Genomic DNA, 21570 nt, shown 5'->3' with positions numbered 1-21570 from the left:
CATCAAGAGCAACTTGGGGTTCATTGTCTTGCTCAAGGACATTTCGACACATGGACAGGAAGAGCTGGGGAACTGAACCACCAACCAATCCCCATTTGGGGGACAGCATCTTCTTGTATTCTGACTCATGCAGCTGGAGGTCAGAGCCGTTTCCCATCCTCTCTCTGAAATCTTTATCAACATCTCCGACATACACAGAGATGGCAACGTCTTCCTACAAGTAGGGAAAACCAAAGAGATTGTTCTTGATTTCAGGAGAACCTTCACCCACCACTGCTCTGCTGTCGAGAGTCAGCAGCACCAAGCTCTTATTGTGGACGAACTCACCTGGACCACCAACACCACATCACTTGTAAAGATGGCTCAGCAGCACCTTCACTTCCTGCAAAGGTTGAGGAAGGAAAGTGTCCCCCCACCAATCATGACCATTTTCCACAGGGGTACTATTGAAAGCATCTTGACAAGCTGTGCCATCCAAAACTTCTTCTGGACTTAAAGTAATAACACTGCACTACCCCCCTGCACACACCCACAACCCCCATACCCTCACTCAACAACAGATGCATAAGCCACTTTAATCAGTGCTATCCTGTGCCAAACTTATGTTTACAGGATAGCAGAACACAGGAGCTGGACTAAAAGTTAAAGTTTGTAAATTTAACAGTTGTGTTGATTTCCCCATTGTTATTTGATCTAGTTAATATTTTATAGAAGGGTGTTTAGACCCCATCTCGGTACAAGAATATAAGGTTCCTTTTTTCTAGCTTACCACCATATATTTTTGAGCATATGTGGTGTTGATTCTGACGTACATGATGACGAATATGATGTAATGTTTATATATAAGTTGTATGTTTTGATATTTATGATATTTTTGATGTATTGTTTTTGAGGTATGGTCTTTGTACTCCTGCTCTTTTTTATGTACTTTATTGAATTATTAATTACTTTGAGATGTTTATCCTCCTGGGTGGGTTGGATGGTTAATCACACGTCATCATAGAGCTTGTCAGCCTGTTGGTGTGCATGATGTATAAATATGGGTGTTTTCCATTTTTACAAACATTCTGACCTGATGAAGATCTGAGTTGGATTGAAATGTTGTCCAGATTTAATTTTGAGGTTTGGAGTAAGTGTGCAGGTGTTACCTTTTTTCGTTTATACACACCTTAACATGAATATTTTTGTATTTATTATTATGTATATTTTAGTTTTTTCTAAATTCTGTATATATTGTACACACTTGTCTCTTGTCTATATCTTATACACTGTGGCCCTGGAGTAATTAAATTTCACTCCTCTGTATGTCCTGCACATACTATGGATTGACAATAGAGCTTGGCTTGACTTGAGGAAAGGCCTCCTCATGAAAACTAAGGTGTAAACTGTGTTTTGTTTAGTACTGGTAGGTCTATGCTGCCTCTGTTGGACAGTACTGAAATACAAAACACCTATACACTTTGTTTACTGTGTTGTGATTTGATGTTAATGTGGAAATAGTACAAATATATTTTAGTTGGATTAAACTCCCGGTTCACCAGTTGAGCTGTAAAACCACTTTACAAAACAATTGTCAGTCAACCCTCTTCTGGATGTTGGGCCTCAAACCATGAGGTCACACAGAGAGGACCTACATGTAACCTGTGAGGCCTGACCACAAGGTGCCTTTTCCTTTGTTTCCCCCGAGACAAAGGAATAGTGCCAAAAATGCTGCTTACAGACAATGGGAGTCCATTGCAAACTCCATTTCCAAGGATGCTTTGTGATTTTCACACCTCAGCAGGGAGCAGTCAACATATAGTCTCTCATTGGTGGAGACGCTCTTGCACAGCAGAGCGTCCTGATGACACAGCCATGACATCACCGCCCCTTTAAAAACTGAACATGCCCTGAAGCACATGCCTTTCCCATGTCACTGAGTTAGGGGTAACTTCTGTTCCTCTGTGAGTCAGCTTGACTAAAGGGGGTACCCCACTCACGTGTTTTCCCCTCATCGAAGACTCCGCTCGCCGGACGAGACAAGACTTCGCCCGTGTTCACCCGAACACTCCCATTTATGAGACTACCTGGTTTGGTTATTGGTCCCAGTTTCCGGGTGGTGCCCCGTATTTGTCAATTCATATTAATAATTCTATTGTCATAATTAGTTAATTATCCTTGATAATTGATAATTATTGCAAATAATCAACTGTTCCTCAAAGATCCAACAGTTGGTGCCCAAATGATTGATTAAGGTTAACAATATATTATTTTCATAATTCATAATTATCTATGATAATTATGAATTACCTATGATATCTATTATCTATGATATCTATGATAATTATGAATTATTGCTAATAACCAAACGCACTATTGCCCGTCCCAACATGGACTTAAAGGAATAATATTGCACAACCCCCCGCACCATCTAAGTTTTATATCTGCTGTCTGTCAATAACCAATTTATAAAGTCACTGACATTTCTCCACTTGTAGCCACAAACAAACAAAATTAAATAACTGTTAATCATGTTTTCATTTCTCTTCATTCCAAGATACACCTTTCAGAACTGTGAGATTCTCATAATTATAATAAACATCACCAATTTATTTTTCTCTGCTGAATTCAGTGTGCTTCCGCACTTTATTAACATATGATAATACATTAAAGTTGTTTATGTACAGGAGACAGTGCACAGAAATCAGCACTGACATTTTGAGAACATTAATGGAAATGTGCAGACAGCAACAACAAAAAACATTAAAATATCCACAACAAAAAACAGAAAACAGGTGAAGGAAATGTATCTCAGAACAATCCAACAATTACAAACTATAATGAACAAGTTATATCCTTCCTGAGTTCACACTTTATTCATTGATGTAAATATTTAAAAGTAAAGCCCCAAATCATCAGATGGAAAAATTAACTCTATTTACAAAATCTCTACAATGCACAATGGACAGAAATACCCTGAAACTTTTTTCTTTATTGGACTTGATTAGTTAACTTCTTAAACCTTTTTCTTAATTTTTTCTCTTTAGTACTGTTTCAACACAAATGTGCACCTTGTATTATTAAAATTTGCCATAAAGGTTTGTAATTGAATTTAGTAAAATAAAAAGAAATTTAAGTTTCAAAAAATTTGTCCCCAGAGGGCAGCAGTAGAAGTACAACACAAGAAACACAGTAGGAAACAAAAACAACAACAAACATAGAATGTATAAAAAAAACATGTATAAAAGTCAAACAATTAAAATACAAGAAATTAATTTAAAGGTATTGAGATCTCCCCCTCCCTCCCTTTTTCTCTCTAAACCCAACTGGTCAAGGCAGATGGCAGCCCACCTAGAGTCTGGTTCTGCTTTCCCATTCTCTTCCCATTAAAGGGGAGGGAATTTTTTTTAATATGCGACAGACAATAAAGTGTCTTGAACCTTGAACCTGACTGTGTGGAGGAAGGTTACTTTCACATCTCTTTAGCTTCTGTGATTGTTTTAATTGTACTTCCTTGTATGTCTACATGTGCTGAGAGAGGGATTTTTTGAACAAGCCTATTTTTTAAATCACCTTCCAGTCTGACACCAAACACCTTTGCCAGAAGTTTAGAAGCCACAACAAGCGTCTCCACCTGGTTGTTGACACTTGCTTCCAGTTGAGTCTCCATGTTATTGGCTTTTATGATTCCTATAATCTCAATTGTGGCATTCTGCATGGCTGCACTTTTGATCTGCAAACACAGATAAACATTCACAGTAAGAGTCAGGACATGTTTAGAAATACACTGAGAATCACTCAGTAGTTTACAGCTAAGCAGGGAGAAGGGCATCATCTTTATTTCATTTCTTACAGCATACTAATAGCACAAACCACAGCATTTATAGCCTAAGATAGTTTGTACCACCCATCCCTAGAAGAGCTTTTCAATTACACAAAACTCACAAAACACAGAACCAAACAAGAAAATACATACAAAGATACACAAAACACAAAGATTCATGACTCATGACTACAGCAGACTGCTTAATTTATGGTGGATTAACAGTTCTATGCAACACACCAGTTCTGTTTGTCTGTTTAGACTACAGGCAAAAGTGGCCCAATTTTTTTTGCTCATATGTGACATTTTTTTGTGAACAGCACAAATCACATGGAATCTGATCTTTTCAATTCTGATTTGGGACACTTTCATATGTGGTCCTAAATCCAATACAGGTCTGATGTTTTTGCAATGCAACCTCAGTCTGAACAGTCATATTCATGTGACTTTTACATCACTTGCCTGAACTGAGTGCGTTGCCCTGAGAGTCTTGTGGAGATTTGCTGACAGATGTAATTAAATGTAGCCCTTGATATCCTGAAATTTTGGATGAAATTTATTTCTGTAAAGCCATTCACATCACGATCACACCACTCCTGGCTCCGGCTCCACATCCACACACAGCTCTCTACGGAAATAGTAGCCATTGCTCCACAAAAAGCCATCACTAAAAATTTGGCATTCTTTCTCCTCATGATCACCCTTGTTATCATCTGCTCATGAATTAGCTGGCTTGCACTGCACATCAATCTATAAATGAAACTGTAAATGCTGGCTTCAGAGGCCTCCCTGTTCTTTTGGTCAGTTTAGGTCGCACTGGAATCTGATATTGGCCACATTTAAAAAATAGTGTGAACAGCCAAACGAAAAAATCAGTTCTGAGCAATAAATCTAAATTGAGCACTAAGACTTGCAGTGAACGTAGCCATCTATTCAGGTCCAACAGGCTGAAGGAATTAAGAATTCACACGTTAAAATGTCATTTCTCGTCAGTTTATTAGACTTAATTTCCTCACCATGCACTGTTCAAACATCATGGTTTTAATGTCTCTCCTGGTGTGGGGGCGATATTAGCTGTAACAAGGTTATATTCATTGGGTTGCACACAAACCTTTAGTTTATTTTGTCATCTCCAGTAGAGTAAAAGTTTTGATGTAAATTATATATTATTAAGTAAAACCTTTAGCTTTCATAAGACGGCCCAAAATGTTTGCTGGAGGGCCAGATTTGGCCCACGGGCCGCTGTTTGCCTACCACTGGCATAGTCACTGATCCAGAAAATCTCTCAGGTAAAGCATCTGAAGAGCCTGCTTATTTAGGCATTTACAGATGAGTTTAATATTAGCAAATTTAAAGAAAAAATCAAAACTTTAGGTTTGCTTTTGCAAACTTGATCACCAATTAATGTTTCTCAAATTTTAGGTGGGCCAAGATATTTTACTTTTGAATTTAGGGTACTAAGTTCTGACAGGGAAAAAAAAGCGACAGTTTGTTTAATGTTGAGTGTTAAACACAAGTTTTCACACCATACGGACTGTAAGTGCTGTAACAGCTGGTTAAAAACTGATTAAATAGTTCCACCGTATTGTACACAAACCTGCTCTACAACGTGTTTCTGGTAGATCACTTACATGTAAACAGAGTTCTATCAAAGACTACCAGTGATGTTTTATCACTGATTATGATATCCAGAAGCTCCTCATTCAACCAACAAACTGAACAACAAACAACTCTTTTGTGTCTTGAGAGAAAAACTAGAATATCCCAAAATGACATTAGCATCAGTAGAACAGTGTGCAGCATGTTGGCAGCAGCTACCTTGTAAATTCTGGTGAAATCGGTTGAGTTCAGCGAGAAGGTTTCATAGTAGTGACTGGTCTTCACGTTGGTCACTCTGACAAAGTCTCCATCTGATGTTCCTCTGAGTTGTGCAGTGTCTCTGCCCCACAAGGTGATCCTGATGGAATCTTTGCCATCATTAAGTTGAAAATGTTGCTTCTCTTTCTTCCTCCGTTGTTTCTTCATTTTGGTGGGTTCGACGTGACCAATCTGAAAAAAACAACAATGGAAACTATCCAAAAAGTTCCTTTATTTTCAACAAAAGATTATGCAATCTTTAGCTACACTGGGTTTGTCAGTCTAATGTGTAGATCAGCTGTCATGTATTGGATGATTTTCACATTCTATGTAACATAACCTGAGGTGTGATTCCACCTCTACTTCCTGTTGTCAGAGTCGGCTCTCCCCCTCACCTGTTGCTGTGGGAATTATCCAATCATTCAGTCTCACTCTCTGCTCTGCCACACCCCTCATTAGTTCAACCACTTTCACCTGGCGCTCCAACCTGCTCATCATCTCCAATCAAGCCAGTATATAAGCTGCCTCGGCCCACTCCCTTTTTGTCAGATTGTCTATGCTACAATGCTAAGTCATCTTGCCTTCATCTCTGGACTGCCTTCCTGGTTCCTGATCAGCTTGTCTCCGACCATCGCTCTTTGTCTCTGCCCCGGTAAACCCACCAGCCTTCTGTCCCTGACTCTAAGTTCTGCCTGCCTGTTCCCTGGTCTTTATCTGCCTTGGGAGTGGAAGATCGGGGTTCGATTCCCGGTGGAGCCATACTCATCAGAACTGTGTTTCTCTGACCGTGCTACTATTGCCTTGACATTGTGTGGAATAAAACTTATACCGGTGTCATTTGTGCTGCTACTGGGTCCATTCTATACCCGTTACACCTGTAAAACTGAATAAAGCTTAGCAAAAGTTCAGTCAGGAAGACTATCTTTTGTATGCTAGGTGTAATTTCACTCATACCTCCCTGTCATTCTCATTTCTCATGCATGCACAATCGTTTCTTAGTTGTCAATGCACAGGGGAGTAGTTTGAGTTTCAGCTGTCACCTGCTGATCACTTCTACCCAATAGCACATCGACATATTTTCATTGTTAGCCTATTATCTGGTTGCTGTCTTTTTAAATATGCCTCTCTCTCTCTGCTTTAGTCTGGCATGGTGCCATTATGCACGCCCCTCCACCTCCCCATCTCCACCGGGTCTCCACGGGATCGCTGGTACCATCACTTCAACAGCTATCAGCCTCATCTGAAGTCATCACCACCACTAATGTCTGGACTCCATGGGGAGATCTATCTCATGGCTGCTCAGGGATGATGTCGTTGTGGAATCCAAGTGTATATCATTTCTATCTGTACAATAAACATTATCTTTGCTCATTCAATTGTCTCTCCTGATTGAATTATGTTTATGTTCTCAGAGGTCAGTGGGTTGCTTTTGCTACAAAAATGCTGGCTCAATTTAAAAATACTAAACCTGCAAAACTGACAAGCGATTATTTCTGGAGACATAACCAATTGCTGAAATGTCTTGCAGCACGTATTACTCACAGGATGCAAAAAGGAAACGACAGGACTTAGTTTGTTCATGAAGGTGAGGCAGCAAGCGATTTTGAACAGGCCTAATGTAGGGCAGCTAAAGGCAGCCATTCCGGCTTGTGGCACTATGGTTTAAGTGCGACAAACCAGAACGGTGGAGATAAATGGTATGTCACTCATGTCCCACTGTCATATACCACTTCTCACCAGCATGTACTGATTCTTACTGACATACACAACTTCTTATTATAGGCCAACTCTCAGCACTTTTCACCAATAGTATTGCTAGATGTCTTATGAAAACTCACCTCTGTCACAGTTCCTTGAACACTCACTACTGTCTTGTCAGCATACTCTCTGGCCTTTGCTATGCTGCAAACTGGCTTCTGGTGATAAATGAGCATCCCAGCTTCCATCTCCAGCTCCTCGGGGACGTCAACGGGACCTGTCTCTGCCACTTTGCTCTGTTTGGTAACTTTCATGACATTTTCGTCCATGATTACATTTCTGATCGAGTAGCAGCTCCCCTCCTGGATATCTTGATAGAGATCTGCTCCGTACACCATCACTTTAATGCAGGATGTCTCATCACTGACTCCCAGATAAAAGAAAAACCTTTTCTTCCTCTGTTGGGTTTCATATGTGCGCAGAGCAGATTTCTGTACAACTTTACCGGTTATGACTTTGTTACCCAGGTCACCGCTGGTCAGTACATCTTTGATGGTTTTTCTCTGGACAGAAAAGAAGACAGAAATCTCCCTCAGACAACATAAATCCAAACATGAATGTCTGAATTAATCTGTACAAAGTCTCAAACAAATGCACTCACCCATGGTGGAATCTTTCTCTCCTGGAAATAAACATATGGACATGTCAGTATTGTGGCTGTTATGGAATTTTCTATCTTTAGGGACTAAGAATTGAGTTATACTGGGTCAAGCATAGGCCTTGGGGTCACAGAGTGAGCAACACTGAGTCTTAAGCTGAAGGAGACACTGTCTCCTCTCCTTGAGACTCAGAGTAACTGTGATGTTTGGGGAAGCAGAAGCCTTTCTGATAAAGGTAAATAGGTGTCGCCGTAGTTACCAAGGTTGGAGGGGAACCTTCCTAGACACTACGGATACGTGACTGCATAGATTTCATTGGCATAATCAGACAACAGTGGCTCCAGACCAGAATGTGCTGACGGTGACCTAAAGCTCCATGCAACATGAGCTGAACTAAGATGGGTAAAGCACAGTTCCTTGTTTAGAAACTAATGAACCAACAGGCAAATTTTTCATATTATAAGACGCATTGGGTTTTACCATTTCTGGGCGTATAGTATTTATGGAATGATCTGTAGGGGTTTAAAGACCAAGGTGAGAACTGACTCTTCAGAGCAGTAGAGACGGCATCATGCACAGACAACTGTGATTGATAAAGTTTCTGTTCTCTGCGCGGCCAAGTGTTCAATAAATATTCCCAGCACAAGACATAAAAGGCTCCTGGACACGTTCTTCACTGATGAGTTGACCATTAATCAGTGTTTCTCCAGAACAGTGGCCAAAAACAAATCACTAAAAAAAAACTTTCAACTTTTTTGATGGACCTTTTTTTTCCCAGAGCCCTCTACATTATCTGATTTCTTCAACCAAGACAACAGAGTATCGATCAGAATGACTGCATTTTATGAATGCTCCCTGCTGGAGTAGAAAAGAAATTGTCTGTTGAGCTTACACACTTTTTTAAAAAAAAATCTTCAATTCAGACAGATCATTACAGATCAAATGTTTAATTTTCTTTGAACAAAAACTGCTGTGATAATCTAATTTATTATGCCAGTGTAGTTTTGGTTGCGTAATTTTCATCCTCTAGGCATGACATATTGGAACTAGAAAAGTCTGCAATTTCTAAAGAAATTGCGTGTGGAAGCTGCAAACCGCCAGACGCAGCCGCTGCCGGCTGCTGCCACTCCTGTTATTGCTACTGTTGCTGCAAATTTCTGCTTCAGAAATTATTATTCAATTTTTTTTAGCGCCACCTACAGGTGAAATTGTATCAAATACCACACACTTCTTAAACATCCCCGTTTGTATAATTTTGCTGAATTTGGTCACCATGGATTATTGAATTTAAAAGATATTTAACTTAATAAGTAGTATGGTGTTGTTTCACTAATGGCACCATGTTTCACTATGTTGTACACATTGACATGGAGAACTTGTGTACCAAGTTTCATTTCACTGAAGACAACAGAACTGTAGAAATATCATGTTATAATATTACAGTAGCGCCCCCTGTGGATAGAATTGTATCAAATTTTACATAATAGTGCACTGTCATTATATGTGCAAGATTCTCAAATTTGGTGTCGATTCGAATCAGCATTGAAAAGTTATGGCTCGTTAAATGCATAGGGTCACACCTTAAAAGTTTGGTAACCAATTACAGACAAGCGGTAAGTGATACCAAAAAATGAAGATAAAAGCTCTGTTCAGGATCATCTAAACATGGTATGTACTAAGTTTGGTGAAGATTGGATGAAAAATGTGCAAAAAGAAGCAAAAAATGTGTTTTTGAAAAAATTCAAAATGGCGGAAAAACTTTCTAGGCGCAAATGGGCGTGGCCTATATCAGTCTACTTGTTACCATCCAAGGAATACACTGTGCAAAAATTGTTTGGATAGGCCTCAAGGTTCATGAGTTATAAGCCAAAACGTAAAACACGTAATAACTGACCACATGGTGGCGCTACATGTCCCATTTTGAAATATGTTACGTATTTCCACATTGACCACCAGTCTTTTAAGTTTGAAGACTTTAGCTCTTTTAGTTTTTGAGATATGAGCCTTCAAACATTGCTCCCATTGACTTTCCATTATAAATTGTAATGCTTGCATAATGGACAAGCTGAGAAAAGTAATAGCATACATCTCCTTATGGGGGTGTACAATTTGACATTGAAATGAAGTTGATACGACAAATTGTGTAGGACTAGTTAGACGACGAATAACAGCGAAATAATATATAATAACTAGAAAATGCAATTTCTGTAGAAATTGCATGATTGCTGAAAGCGAATTTAGATTTAGTCTATAAATTGCATTAAATTGACAAAAAAGCAGTTCAGCTCAGCTCATTAAGCAGATTGACATCACCTGGACTCCTTCATCCTGCAACTCTACTGAGTTCTGCCCTAAGTGGGGCTTGAACTCACAACCTTTGGATCTAAAAGGAGTTCAGAAGTGACATGAGCTTAAAACACTGGACTACTCAGACAGGATCTGTATAATCGGAAAAGATGTATTTAACAAGAATAGCAATCCACATTTTAGGTAATAATGTTAATGTAAGCTAAAGAGGAAGTGACTTACGGTACATGATAGAGATGGAAAGCAACTTTGTACATGAGAGCAATATTATGAGGAGCACTGCAGTGAGCAGGTATTGAACACACAACCTTGTCATCTAAGGTGAAGCTGATCATGAGAGCAGTGTTCTAAACCACTGAGCCATCAGACATTCAGAAAAATGAGAGGAAAAAATCTCCATTTTGAAAATGAAAATGTATTTGTCTTAAACTAGAGCTTGAAGCCCAGAGATTTGTACATCATTAGTGAAAGCGAGACTAGTTTAATATGAGAATGAATGATATGTGTAAAAAGTGTTTGAAGGAAGAGAGAATCTGTAAGTTTAAGAAACTGGAGTGAGAGGAGACACACATCCTGCAGACTGTATTGCAGTCAATGAAAACATGACAGCGACTCTCTATCAATTAAGGTTCAGATCTCAAAAACTATAAGTCCTATATGAAATGTATTTACATTTTGAGAGAGAGGAGGCTTGTGGCAACATACTGAGGCAAGATATGTGCGTGAGGAGTTGATATTGTGGGAGTGACAGCAGTTTAGAAAAACATTTCTGGTCTAAAATTATCTGTGCTCTCCGCTGTGCCTGATCACATGACACACTGGTGAGACCCGAAAAACCCGACTTTGGGCTTAAATTGCTGAAAAACTACAAAAGATATCACTAAACAATCTAATAACTTTGAAAGTTCAAAGTTTTGTGAACATTTTACAGTTTGAATGGCGTCTGTACGATAAGGGACTTCCGAGCAGTTGAGTGTCAAAGTGACCAAGGTTCCAACTCAATAAATAAAGAGTGAAGATAACATAGTGTGGGAGCTGCAAAGTGGTCCTGAATGCAGCCTGAAAGGAATACCTGCAAATATTTAAATGTGGTCATGGATTGGGATAATATGTTTGTTTCTACCAACTTTGAAACTCATCAGCTTTGATCATAAATACAGCATAAATGTATGTAAAATAATGTCAGCATGTGAGACTGTGTCCAATGTGTAGAATTCATCACCTTGATTTCATAACTCTTACCCTGTCACGTAGGTCGCTCTTTAGTTGATCTTTAAAAGAAGAAACAAGCAGTCAGTCAGTTTATCAATGTGCTATAGTTGTGGTGTCTTTAAATATGTTTAGTAATTTGAATGCTCTTAATTTAGTACTGCCATAGGGGGTTTCCTACATTTACAAATTATCTGCTTAGTTTGCTAAGTGTTACATTTGCCTTTGATTCAGATTTAAAGGGCTATAGTAAATAGCTTTATTGCTTTGAAAGTACATTAACTCACATTTATATTATTCCTATATATTATTTCTCCCTTGTAGACCACACACACTTACTCAACCTAATAAGTTTCCTACTGTGACATATGCATGTCTTGTGCACAGTCTATAATAAACCTCCTAGGCTGCAGATCCTCTCTTCTGTCATGATTCTTTGACTGGAATCATCTCCATATCTGCCGACCTAAACCAATTAACTTAACAAAGGTCCAGCCTTTAATATATGGTCCATATATTGTTTCAACAGACAATATGGACAACGCTACAGATGCACCAGAGACAACAGGACGTCCCCACACCCTGCTGACTCCACAGTTGGATACCGCCATTGCGAGGATGAGCCTTCTCACCCTCCTTCCCGCTCCCAAAGCCATGGTAGTGGTAGAGCAAGAACATCATCCTCCACCAGTGGAAGCCACTCCAGCCACCTGCACAGCAGGTATCATACCTCAATATCTGTGGCAACTTATCCAGTGCATGCTCTGTCCATTATGCAAGCAGCTAAATTACAAGAGGATGAAGGCAATGCAGCTTGAGGAAATCAGACAGCAGATAGAAGAAGATAGCAGTGCAGACTTTAAATACCAGCAGCTTGACACCAAGGCCAGAGAGGCACAGTGCCTCCAAGGTGAAGCCACCTAGGTTCATGAGGCTCTGGTTAAATGGCTAGACCGATGTCAACGCCTCATTAAAGCTGAGAATGAGCGGAAAATTGCTAAGTTAGTCACCTCAATGCTAGAGGAGGACATCATCGAGCCTCCAGATATCGCAGTTACAACAGATTGCTGTGTTCCTTCGTCCCAGGTGGTACAGGCAGATGGTGCATTCAATTTAACTCATGATCAGCCAACTAGCTCTCAGGCTCCTTAGCCTACATCTACAGCATGTAGACTCTCTGCTGCACCACGGACTCAGACAGAATGTCTTCAACTGCTCAGTTAAATCCATCAGCCCCCAGTCATATAGGGGGACTCAACCCACAGCAATGCCTATGTCAGCAGACTCTTCCCCGCCATCGGCACCCTTGAGGATGGAATCGTATCACAAAACTGCTTCCTGTGGAGAAACACATGTTCTCCCTAGCAGCTCTCAGTCTGCCACAGCTCCCACCTCTGATGTTATGCAGAGCTCAATTGCACCTCCTCCATGACTAGCTCCAGGTCTGTTCCAGCCCTGTTCCGTGATGCCAACTTTAAAGCCTGATCCAGGAGCAGATTCCTATCAGCCAGTTCAGGATCCACCTTCAGGGTTCAGCATCCCTAACACAGGCACTGCCCATGCTGCTCCTCACTTACCCAGCTCTCCCAATTTACTATGGTGTACCGCTTATCTTTGCAAATCTACCGGTTACGGCACCACCTACAGGGATGGAGCTTCTGATAGCTTCCAGCTATGGCATATCTAGGCCTTCACTGCCAGTGTTTGACAGCGGCCGGGAAAGTGATCTTGCTTTACTCAAGATGGATAGTACTGGATCAGTAAATGATCCAGCGCCATCATCTGAGTGAGCAGTACAAGTTCCAAGTGCTATTAGATCACCTGAAATTGCCCAGTGCCCATTGGCTAGCCAAAGTTTACTTGCATAACCCAAGGCTGTACACCACAGCATTTCAGGCATACAAGAGAAATATGGCCAGCCCAGGCAGCTAGTTCAAAGTGAACTTGGGACTATTTTGAACAAACCTGCTATCAAGATGGGTGATGCAAATGCATTTGATGCCTTTGCACTGTCTGTCCATTATCTGGTTGGCATGTTACAAACATTGGAGGAGCAAAACGGGTACAGACTTTGCTGTGATTCACATGTTGATCAACTCCTGAGTAAATTACCACCAAACTATAGGGATGGATTTGTTGAATACTGTATCAGCTGTGGCATTCTGCAGAAAGAAACCCACTGAATATACAATCTGCCTAATTTAGCAAATTGGCTTCACAATCCAGAACTAATGGAGGCAGTGGAGCGGTCAATTTATGTAGTTAACTGCCTTCACAGCATCAGTTCTAACAAGCCAGAATTATCTTGGAAGGACTTCGCCAGCTGCTTCAGCCAGATCCACACAGAGAGTCGAGACTAACGTTAGCTGGGAGGCTAGCGGAGGCTAGCTGACTGTGCTTCCTTCCAGCCATACTGCAGCTAACATTCTGCTAGCCTCCCAGCTAGCCCTAGCTCTCCGTGTGGATAAAAACAGAGTGCCGAGCCCCAGTTTATTATTCAAGTTAAAGTGAGAAGAAGCAGGGGGTCTGTCAGGCAGCTGAATGAAGTGGAGCTTACAGAGGAAGCACAGGGAACATCAGGGTGAAACAGTCCGTAGAGGAGCTACTGTGTTCGGCTGCACAGATAGGAAACACCTTGGCTGACAGGATGTACCACTCTGTTTGAAAATAACTTGGAAACCAGTGTATTAGGTGCATTACTGCTTTGGCATGTGGATTACAGATTAAATCCTACCCATTTATCCTGTCTGTCTAATAAACTCAAAAAAAACTCTACTGCTCCACCCACTTGGCAGGTTCATTAAAGTTTTAATGCTGAGCTCCTGAACTCCAGTCTTTCTGTTCTTCTACAAGTTCTTCCTTCATATATTGTCTTTCTTGATCATACTTAGTGCAAACTATGATTGCATGTGTAATAGTCTCAGCCAGCTGGAAAAAAATATGTTATATATTGGTATTGGCATCGGCAATCAGCGGAAATGAGTTGGAAAATATCAGCATATTGGATATCGGCAAAAAATCCAATACTGAGCATTCCTACTGAAAACTGTTTGTCCTAAATTGCACATTCAGTTTGCATTTGGGCCGTTACAGCAATTCTGCCAATGATGTTATTTTATTCTAACGTACAACAACAGTCAAAAGTCTGGACACATCTCCCTGTTCTCTTGAATATGAAAGTGTGTCAAGACTTTTGACTGGTGCTGTAGATATTTTGTAAAACTCTTCATTACTATTTATCTGTTATGTTGTGTGTGTGTTAACCCACCAGTTGCAAACTCTTGCTCATCATCAGAAGAATCTGAGTCGCTCACAGCATTGTTTCTCTTAAACCCTGAAAATGAAATTTGAAATGTTAAACACACACTTTACTTACACATATCCACATCAACAGGTGGGAGGTAATGACAAATTGTGAAATAAATGTCAATAAATTCATGTTCTTAATAAATAATCATAGGCCTTCTTATCCCTACTGGTTTCTATCATTGACTAGTTTGACTGAAAAGGGAATTAATTTAATTTTATGTTGTATTAAAAATGTCTTTTATTTAATTAGATGAACACTACAGGAACTCTGTAATGTCATGTGTTGCTGGGATTTAATTGTTTATATTAGAATTCTCTTACTTTTCTGTCTTGTTTTTCCTCTCATATTTATTTGTAATGTGTCTAAATTGATTGTGCTATTTCTCTATTTTCTGTGACCTACTGAACTTTTTGTGTTCCAGATACTGTATTTGTCTACTTTTGGTGGGTCTGCTACTGTTAATGATCTGTCAAGACACACAACACATGATGACAGGATGGACTCCACAATCATCATCATGTGATACAGGGCGGTAATATAATGCAGGCCAAAAGTGGCAAACAGCTGCAGTTTAACAGTTTGTGTTGAGGTCACCAGTGGCAGCAGTGTCAGGGTGATTCTCACAAATTAGTTGCTCAGATAAAAAAAAAAACAATGATCTATACTTCTATAGACAGTTCCTAAAAATATACTACACTTGAACTTGAGACAGTAAAGCACAGTGCTCTTTGTAGTATTTTTTGTAATCTTTTGTAGTAATTATTTCAAGTACACTGAATGCATTAACTACACAGATTTACATCGCATTTGTTGTTGATATACTTACACATATAGATATTTAATTTCACTTTACATACATACTCACATGTTTTATACTCTTCTTGTTGTTCATATTCTTATCTATTACTGTTGCTTTTACTATTTTAAACATTTGTAAGTATGATTTATGGTATTTCAGAGTTCTCTTCATAAAGTCTTTTCCTGAAAACTGTTTGTCCTAAAATTTACAATTAGCTTGCATTTGGGTCATTATGGTGATTTTGTCAAAGATGTAATTTTTTATTCTAATGTACAGCACCAGTCAAAAGTCTGGACACACCTTCCTGTTCTCTTGAATGAGAAAGTGTATCCAGACTTTTGACTGGTGCTGTAGATATTTTGTAAAACTCTTCATCACTATTTATCTGTTATGTTGCGTGTGTGTTAACCCACCAGCTGCAACCTTTTGCTCCTCATCAGAAGAATCTGAGTCGCTCACAATGCTGTTCCTCTTAAACCCTGAAAATTAAATTTAAAAAGTTAAACATACACACTTTACTTGCACAGCTCTACATGAACAGCTGGGAGGTACTGACAAAAATGTGATATAAATGTCAATAAACTCATGTTCTTAATAAATAATTATAGGCCTTATTGTCCCTACTGGTTTTCTGTCATTGACCAGTTTGACTGAAAAAAATATTAAATTTAATTTTATGTGGTATTAAAAATGTCTTTTATTTAATTAGATGAACACTACAGGAACTCTGTAATGTCATGTGTTGCTGGGATTTAATTGTTTATATTAGAATTCTCTTACTTTTCTGTCTTGTTTTTCCTCTCATATTTATTTGTAATGTATGTAAATTTATTGTGCTGTTTCTCTATTTTCTGTGACCTACTGAACTTCTGGTGTTCCAGATAATGTATTTGTCTACTCTTGGTGGGTCTGCTGCTGTTAATAATCTGTCAAGACACAATTAAAACCGTTTACCATGGCAACACATGATGACAGGATGGACGCTACAATCATCATCATGTGATGCAGGGCGGTAATATAATGCAGACCAAAAGTGTCAAACAGCTGCAGTTTAACAGTTTGTGTTGAGGTCACCAGCAGCAGCAGACTCAGGCTGATCTGTACTGTGTGTGTTTGTTGGTTTTTGGTTGCTTTCTTCTATATTTGGAATGTGGTGAAACACTGCCGGTCTGTCAGTGCAGGGATGTAATTTCTTATTTACTTTCCCATTTTTGTCACAACAGTCCATGGACATATTTTGCTGCTCAGGCTACATACAGAATTCACTTCCCTTATTGGTGAAAGCTGCTGTGGTCCTGAATGCAGCCTGAAAGGAATACCTGCAGACACTAGGGCTGGGAAATATATTGATATTTTATCAATATTGTGATATGAGACTTGATATTGTCTTAGATTTTGGATATCGTAATATTGTGATATGGTATAAGTGTTGTCTTTTCCTGGTTTTAAAACTGCATTACAGTAAAGTGATGTAATTTTCTGAACTTACCAGAATGTTCTTGCTGTTGCCTTTTCCCACTTAGTCATTATATCCATTTATTGATTATTTATCAAAAATCTCATTGTGTAAATATTTTGTGAAAGCACCAATAGTCATCCCTACAATATTGTTGCAATTTTGATATTGAGGTATTATTTGGTCAAAAATATTGTGATATTTGATTTTGTCCGTATCACCCAGCACTAGCAGACGCTATTCAGGGCTGAAAGATACTCCCAAATTAGTTCAAGTAAAAAAACAATTAATCTATACTTCTATTGATGGTTCCTAAAAATATACTACACTTGAACATGAGACAGTAAAGCACAGTGCTCTTTGTAGTATTTTTTGTAGTCTCTCATCGTAATTATTTCAAGTACACTGAATGCATTAACTATACAGATTTACATCACATTTTTGTTTATATACTTACACATATGGATATTTAACTTCACTTTACATACATACTCATATGTTTTATACTCTTCTTGTTGTTCATACTCTTATCTATTACTGTTGCTTTTACTGTTTTAAACATTTGTTTGTAAAATGCACAATCAGTTTGCATTTGGGTCATTATGGTAATTTTGCCAAAGATGTACTTTTTTATTCTAATGTACAACAACAGTCAAAAGTCTGGACACACCTTCCTGTTCTCTTGAATGAGAAAGTGTATCCAGACTTTTGACTGGTGCTGTAGATATTTTGTAAAACTCTTCATCGCTATTTATCTGTTATGTTGCGTGTGTGTTAACCCACCAGTTGCAACCTTTTGCTCCTCATCAGAAGAATCTGAGTCGCTCACAATATTGTTCCTCTTAAACCCTGAAAATTAAATGTGAAAAGTAAAGTTAAACACACACACTTTATTTGCACAGATCCACATCAACAGCTGGGTACACTGACAAAAATGTGATATAAATGTCAATAAAGTCATGTTCTTAATAAATAATTATAGGCCTTATTGTCCCTACTGGTTTTCTGTCATTGACCGGTTTGACTGTTAACCTACCAGTTTTAGGCTTTGGTTCCTTGTCCACTAACTTGGAATCACTGTCATGTTTCCTCTTCTTCCCTGAAAAATGACATTTTAATAAGTTAACACACAGATTGGTCAGCTTCATGTCAAAATCAACAGAAACTGTTTTCTTGTTTGATGAAATGAGTTGAAATGATGTTTCTCAGTGATGCATGTAGGTGAACATGTACAGGGATCATAATACTTGTATGTAATATGTTTGTTTTCAGATCTGCCTACTGACGGGAACTGAATCAACTCATCTGCATACATAATTGTTGAGATTCTGAGGGTGTATGCGTCAGCTCCTCTGCTATTTTACCCAGAACACCCTTTCCACGTAGGTTCGCAAAGACGTTTACATGTATTTGAGAAGCCTACCTTTGGTTTCAGCCAACGTTGTCATTGTCAACCTCTGGTTTTTGGTTGTTTTCTCCTTCGTTTCCTTCATGGAGTCTATCGGAACAATTAAACAAGTATTCTCTCATTCAGCATTTTAGAGTACAGGCCAGGCCTATTCCAGTGGCACCTTTTATCTGTAGAGAGATGTGCTGCTCATGTAGGACTGCAACTAACAATTATTTTCATCACTGAAAAAATATATTGAAACCTTTTGTCTATAAAAGGTTAGAACAGTTAGAAAAATGACTGTTACAATTTCCCAGGATCAAAGTTGATGTCTTCAAATGTCTTGTTATATCTGAACTGTCCAAAACCCAAATATATTCAGTTTACTGTCATGTATGACAGAGAAAAGCTTTAAATCATCACATCTGAGAAGCTGAAAACAGCTTTTTTTTGGCATTTTTGCTTATAATATGACATTTTTCATCCAAAATGAAAATTTTGATATAATAAGTAATTGTAGGTCATATTGTGCCTTCTGGTTTTCCACCATACTTTATTTAGATGGTTTGATGGTGATACAGGTATTAAATGTTATTTTATATGATATTAAAAAGGTCTTAAAGTCTTAAACATAACTTGGTGAACCTGCAGAAACCCTGGTCTGTGCTGTTGCCTCCTGTTTCACAGACAATGCACCGACTATAAAAGCCTCTGTGCACGCTCATAGCAGGCATCTGCGGAGGCCTCACATAAACAACTAATAACTGTATGAACTCACTTCTGTTCTCTTCTTCATGTTTCTTCCTCAGTTTGTCCACAAAGGGGCGCAACAGGTCCTGGACTGCAGAGTCATTCCTAGGAAGGTATATCATTGCTTCATTGATTGCAGAGATGGACTCATCTACTCCAAAGTGCTGGATGATTAATTGAGGCATCTCCTCTTTGAACTCTTCAGTCTTCATACGTTTGGGGATTTTGTCAAAACAGGAATACAACAGCATCTTCTTGTATTCTGACTTATCCAGCTGCTCCAGGATGGAGGTCAGGGCTCTTTTCCATTCACTCTCTGAAATATTTATGGACATCTCTGACAAACAGAGAGACGAGAGACAGAAAAATTAGAAAAATAAGTCAGACTGGACGATGAAACCACCCCCCAAAAAACGTGCTTTAACATTGCAAAACATTGTTATTTCTAATGTAGGTGAAGCTTTTTAAGATTTGTTAACCACAAAACTGTTAATAAAGTGTCAAAAATCCTTATTACAGCCATTGTAGACAAATGTTGCGTTTCTGCAAACTGCTGCAGTAAAGGTCTCCAGGGTTTCAACCAGTGTATTGCAACCCCTGCAGTCCACCCGCCAGGTCTGAGTTGACCCCCAGCCAGGCCTAAGCATTGGGGATTTTCAAAAAAATTTATTTTAAACACTAAAATGTGTTATACAAGTTGTGTCCAATGTGTATACAGTGCTTTGTTTAGTATTGGCAGGTCTATGCTGCCCTCTTCTGGATAACACTTAAATACAAAACACCTCTCCATTTACTTTCTCCATTTGATTTGATCTTAATGTGAAAATATTAAGTAGATATTTTAGTCATATTAAAGTCCCAGTTCACTGATAGAGCTGTAGAACCATTTAACATCAAAATAAGGTCCTTCCTGGGAATGTGTAGCATTGTTTCATCGATTTCAGAGATGGAATCATCATTAATATATGAATTACTTATTGTTTAATAGAAATAATAAATAAGCAGCTCAAATTACTTTCGATAAAAGTGCAAAGAAAAGGCTGCAACAGATGTTAACGTTAACATACAATATAACAGTAGAGTAAAATATGTATTTATCAGTAAGATTAATAGAATTGACCAAAGTTCTAAAAATGTCAAACACCAGACTATTTAAACATGTGAGTCAGCTAGATGGCGAAACACTGCCGGTCTGTCAGTGCAGGGGTGTAATTTCTTGTTTACTTTCTTATTTTACTCTGCCATTTTTGTCACAACAGTCCATGGACATATTTTTCTGCTCAGGCTACATACAGAATTCACTTCCCTTATTGGTGAAAGCTGCTGTGGTCCTGAATGCAGCCTGAAAGGAATGCCTGCAGACACTAGGGCTGGGCAATATGTTGATATTGTATCAATATTGTGATATGAGACTTGATATCATCTTAGATTTTGGATATCGTTATATCTTGATATGGTAGGCCTATTAAGTGTTGTCTTTTCCTGTTTTTTTAAGGCTGCATTACAGTAAAGTGATGTAATTTTCTGAACTTCCCAGACTGTTCTAGCTCTTCTGTTATTTGTCTTTACCCACTTAGTCATTATATCCACATTAGCATCATTCAATTATAGCATAACTTCGGTCATGTTAAAACGAACATAACTAGCTAGAACATGAAGCTAATCCGTCCGGCTCTTCACCCTCCTTTGTTTCAACCTGGCTGGTTTAGTGTTTGTCTTGGATTTTACCTCACAGTAGATTCATTTTTCAAAAAGAATAAGCAATGTGTTGTTGGAAATATTTAAAGCCTACTTACTTTGTCCTTTTCGTCTACGACAACCGGACTTTTTTCGTCTCTGATAACTATCACCTGTCTGGGGGGGCGCTCTCAAGGGCGGGAAGATGTTTGAATGTGCGCGATATTTTTTTTCCCGGATGCCTAGACATGACCCGCCCTACTCTGCCTCTGATTGGCTTACACTGATATTCTTACCCTCATCCTGACCAATGTCATTCCTCATGCCTAAATCTAAGAAACCCAACCAACGAAGGTAACGAGTACTAGCCAATCAGAGTCAGAGTAGGGCGGGTCATAACTTCGCCAACCTGCCATGGATGTATAATAAGAGCTGGACAGGGCGCCAAACGAGGCATATCATAGGACTGAATGGGCGCCATTTTTAGTCCACTATCCAGCTCTTATAATACATCCGTGCAATCTGCTTTATAGTTTTTTCCCCTCCGGTCTTTATTGACAACAGTCAAACTCAAACAACAGTAACGTAAACGAGTTTAAAGAACAAAAAGAGGAAACAGTGCCAGGAAATTCAGTTATGACATAAAAAAAAAAATT

The 21570-nt window shown here is 38.9% G+C and overlaps 1 protein-coding gene and 1 long non-coding RNA gene across 2 annotated transcripts; one reads left to right on the top strand and one right to left on the bottom strand.

Moving 5' to 3' along the window:
- Positions 1–3249: 3249 nt before the first annotated feature.
- On the bottom strand, positions 3250–21110 carry LOC121910102. Its single transcript, XM_042431133.1, has 12 exons — positions 21034–21110; positions 19266–19574; positions 18521–18595; positions 18134–18196; positions 17881–17946; positions 16055–16120; positions 14801–14866; positions 11566–11594; positions 8019–8039; positions 7498–7920; positions 5621–5851; positions 3250–3712 (listed from the first exon to the last, which is right to left on the bottom strand). The coding sequence occupies exons 2-12, from the start codon at positions 19570–19572 to the stop codon at positions 3452–3454; spliced, it is 1608 nt and encodes a 535-aa protein (XP_042287067.1). The 5' UTR covers positions 19573–19574; positions 21034–21110; the 3' UTR covers positions 3250–3451.
- On the top strand, positions 6087–7035 carry LOC121910105. Its single transcript, XR_006099588.1, has 2 exons — positions 6087–6311; positions 6801–7035. It is a non-coding gene; the product is annotated as an uncharacterized LOC121910105 (long non-coding RNA).
- Positions 21111–21570: the final 460 nt, after the last annotated feature.

Source organism: Thunnus maccoyii, chromosome 13 (genome assembly GCF_910596095.1).
Source record: "Thunnus maccoyii chromosome 13, fThuMac1.1, whole genome shotgun sequence".
Taxonomy (NCBI): Eukaryota; Metazoa; Chordata; class Actinopteri; order Scombriformes; family Scombridae; genus Thunnus; species Thunnus maccoyii.
Note: the sequence above shows the minus strand (reverse complement) of the source record. Positions and strands in the feature narration are given on the sequence as shown.

Excerpts from the sequence above, each read along its gene's own strand:
- LOC121910102 (XM_042431133.1), bottom strand. The coding sequence starts at position 19,572 with ATGTCCATAAATATTTCAGAGAGTGAATGGAAAAGAGCCCTGACCTCC. Across the intron at positions 18,197-18,520 it reads AACGTTGGCTGAAACCAAAG|GGAAGAAGAGGAAACATGAC; the intron begins GTAGGCTTCTCA and ends GTCATTTTTCAG. Across the intron at positions 11,595-14,800 it reads TGAGCAAGAGTTTGCAACTG|ATCAACTAAAGAGCGACCTA; the intron begins GTGGGTTAACAC and ends CTTCTTTTAAAG.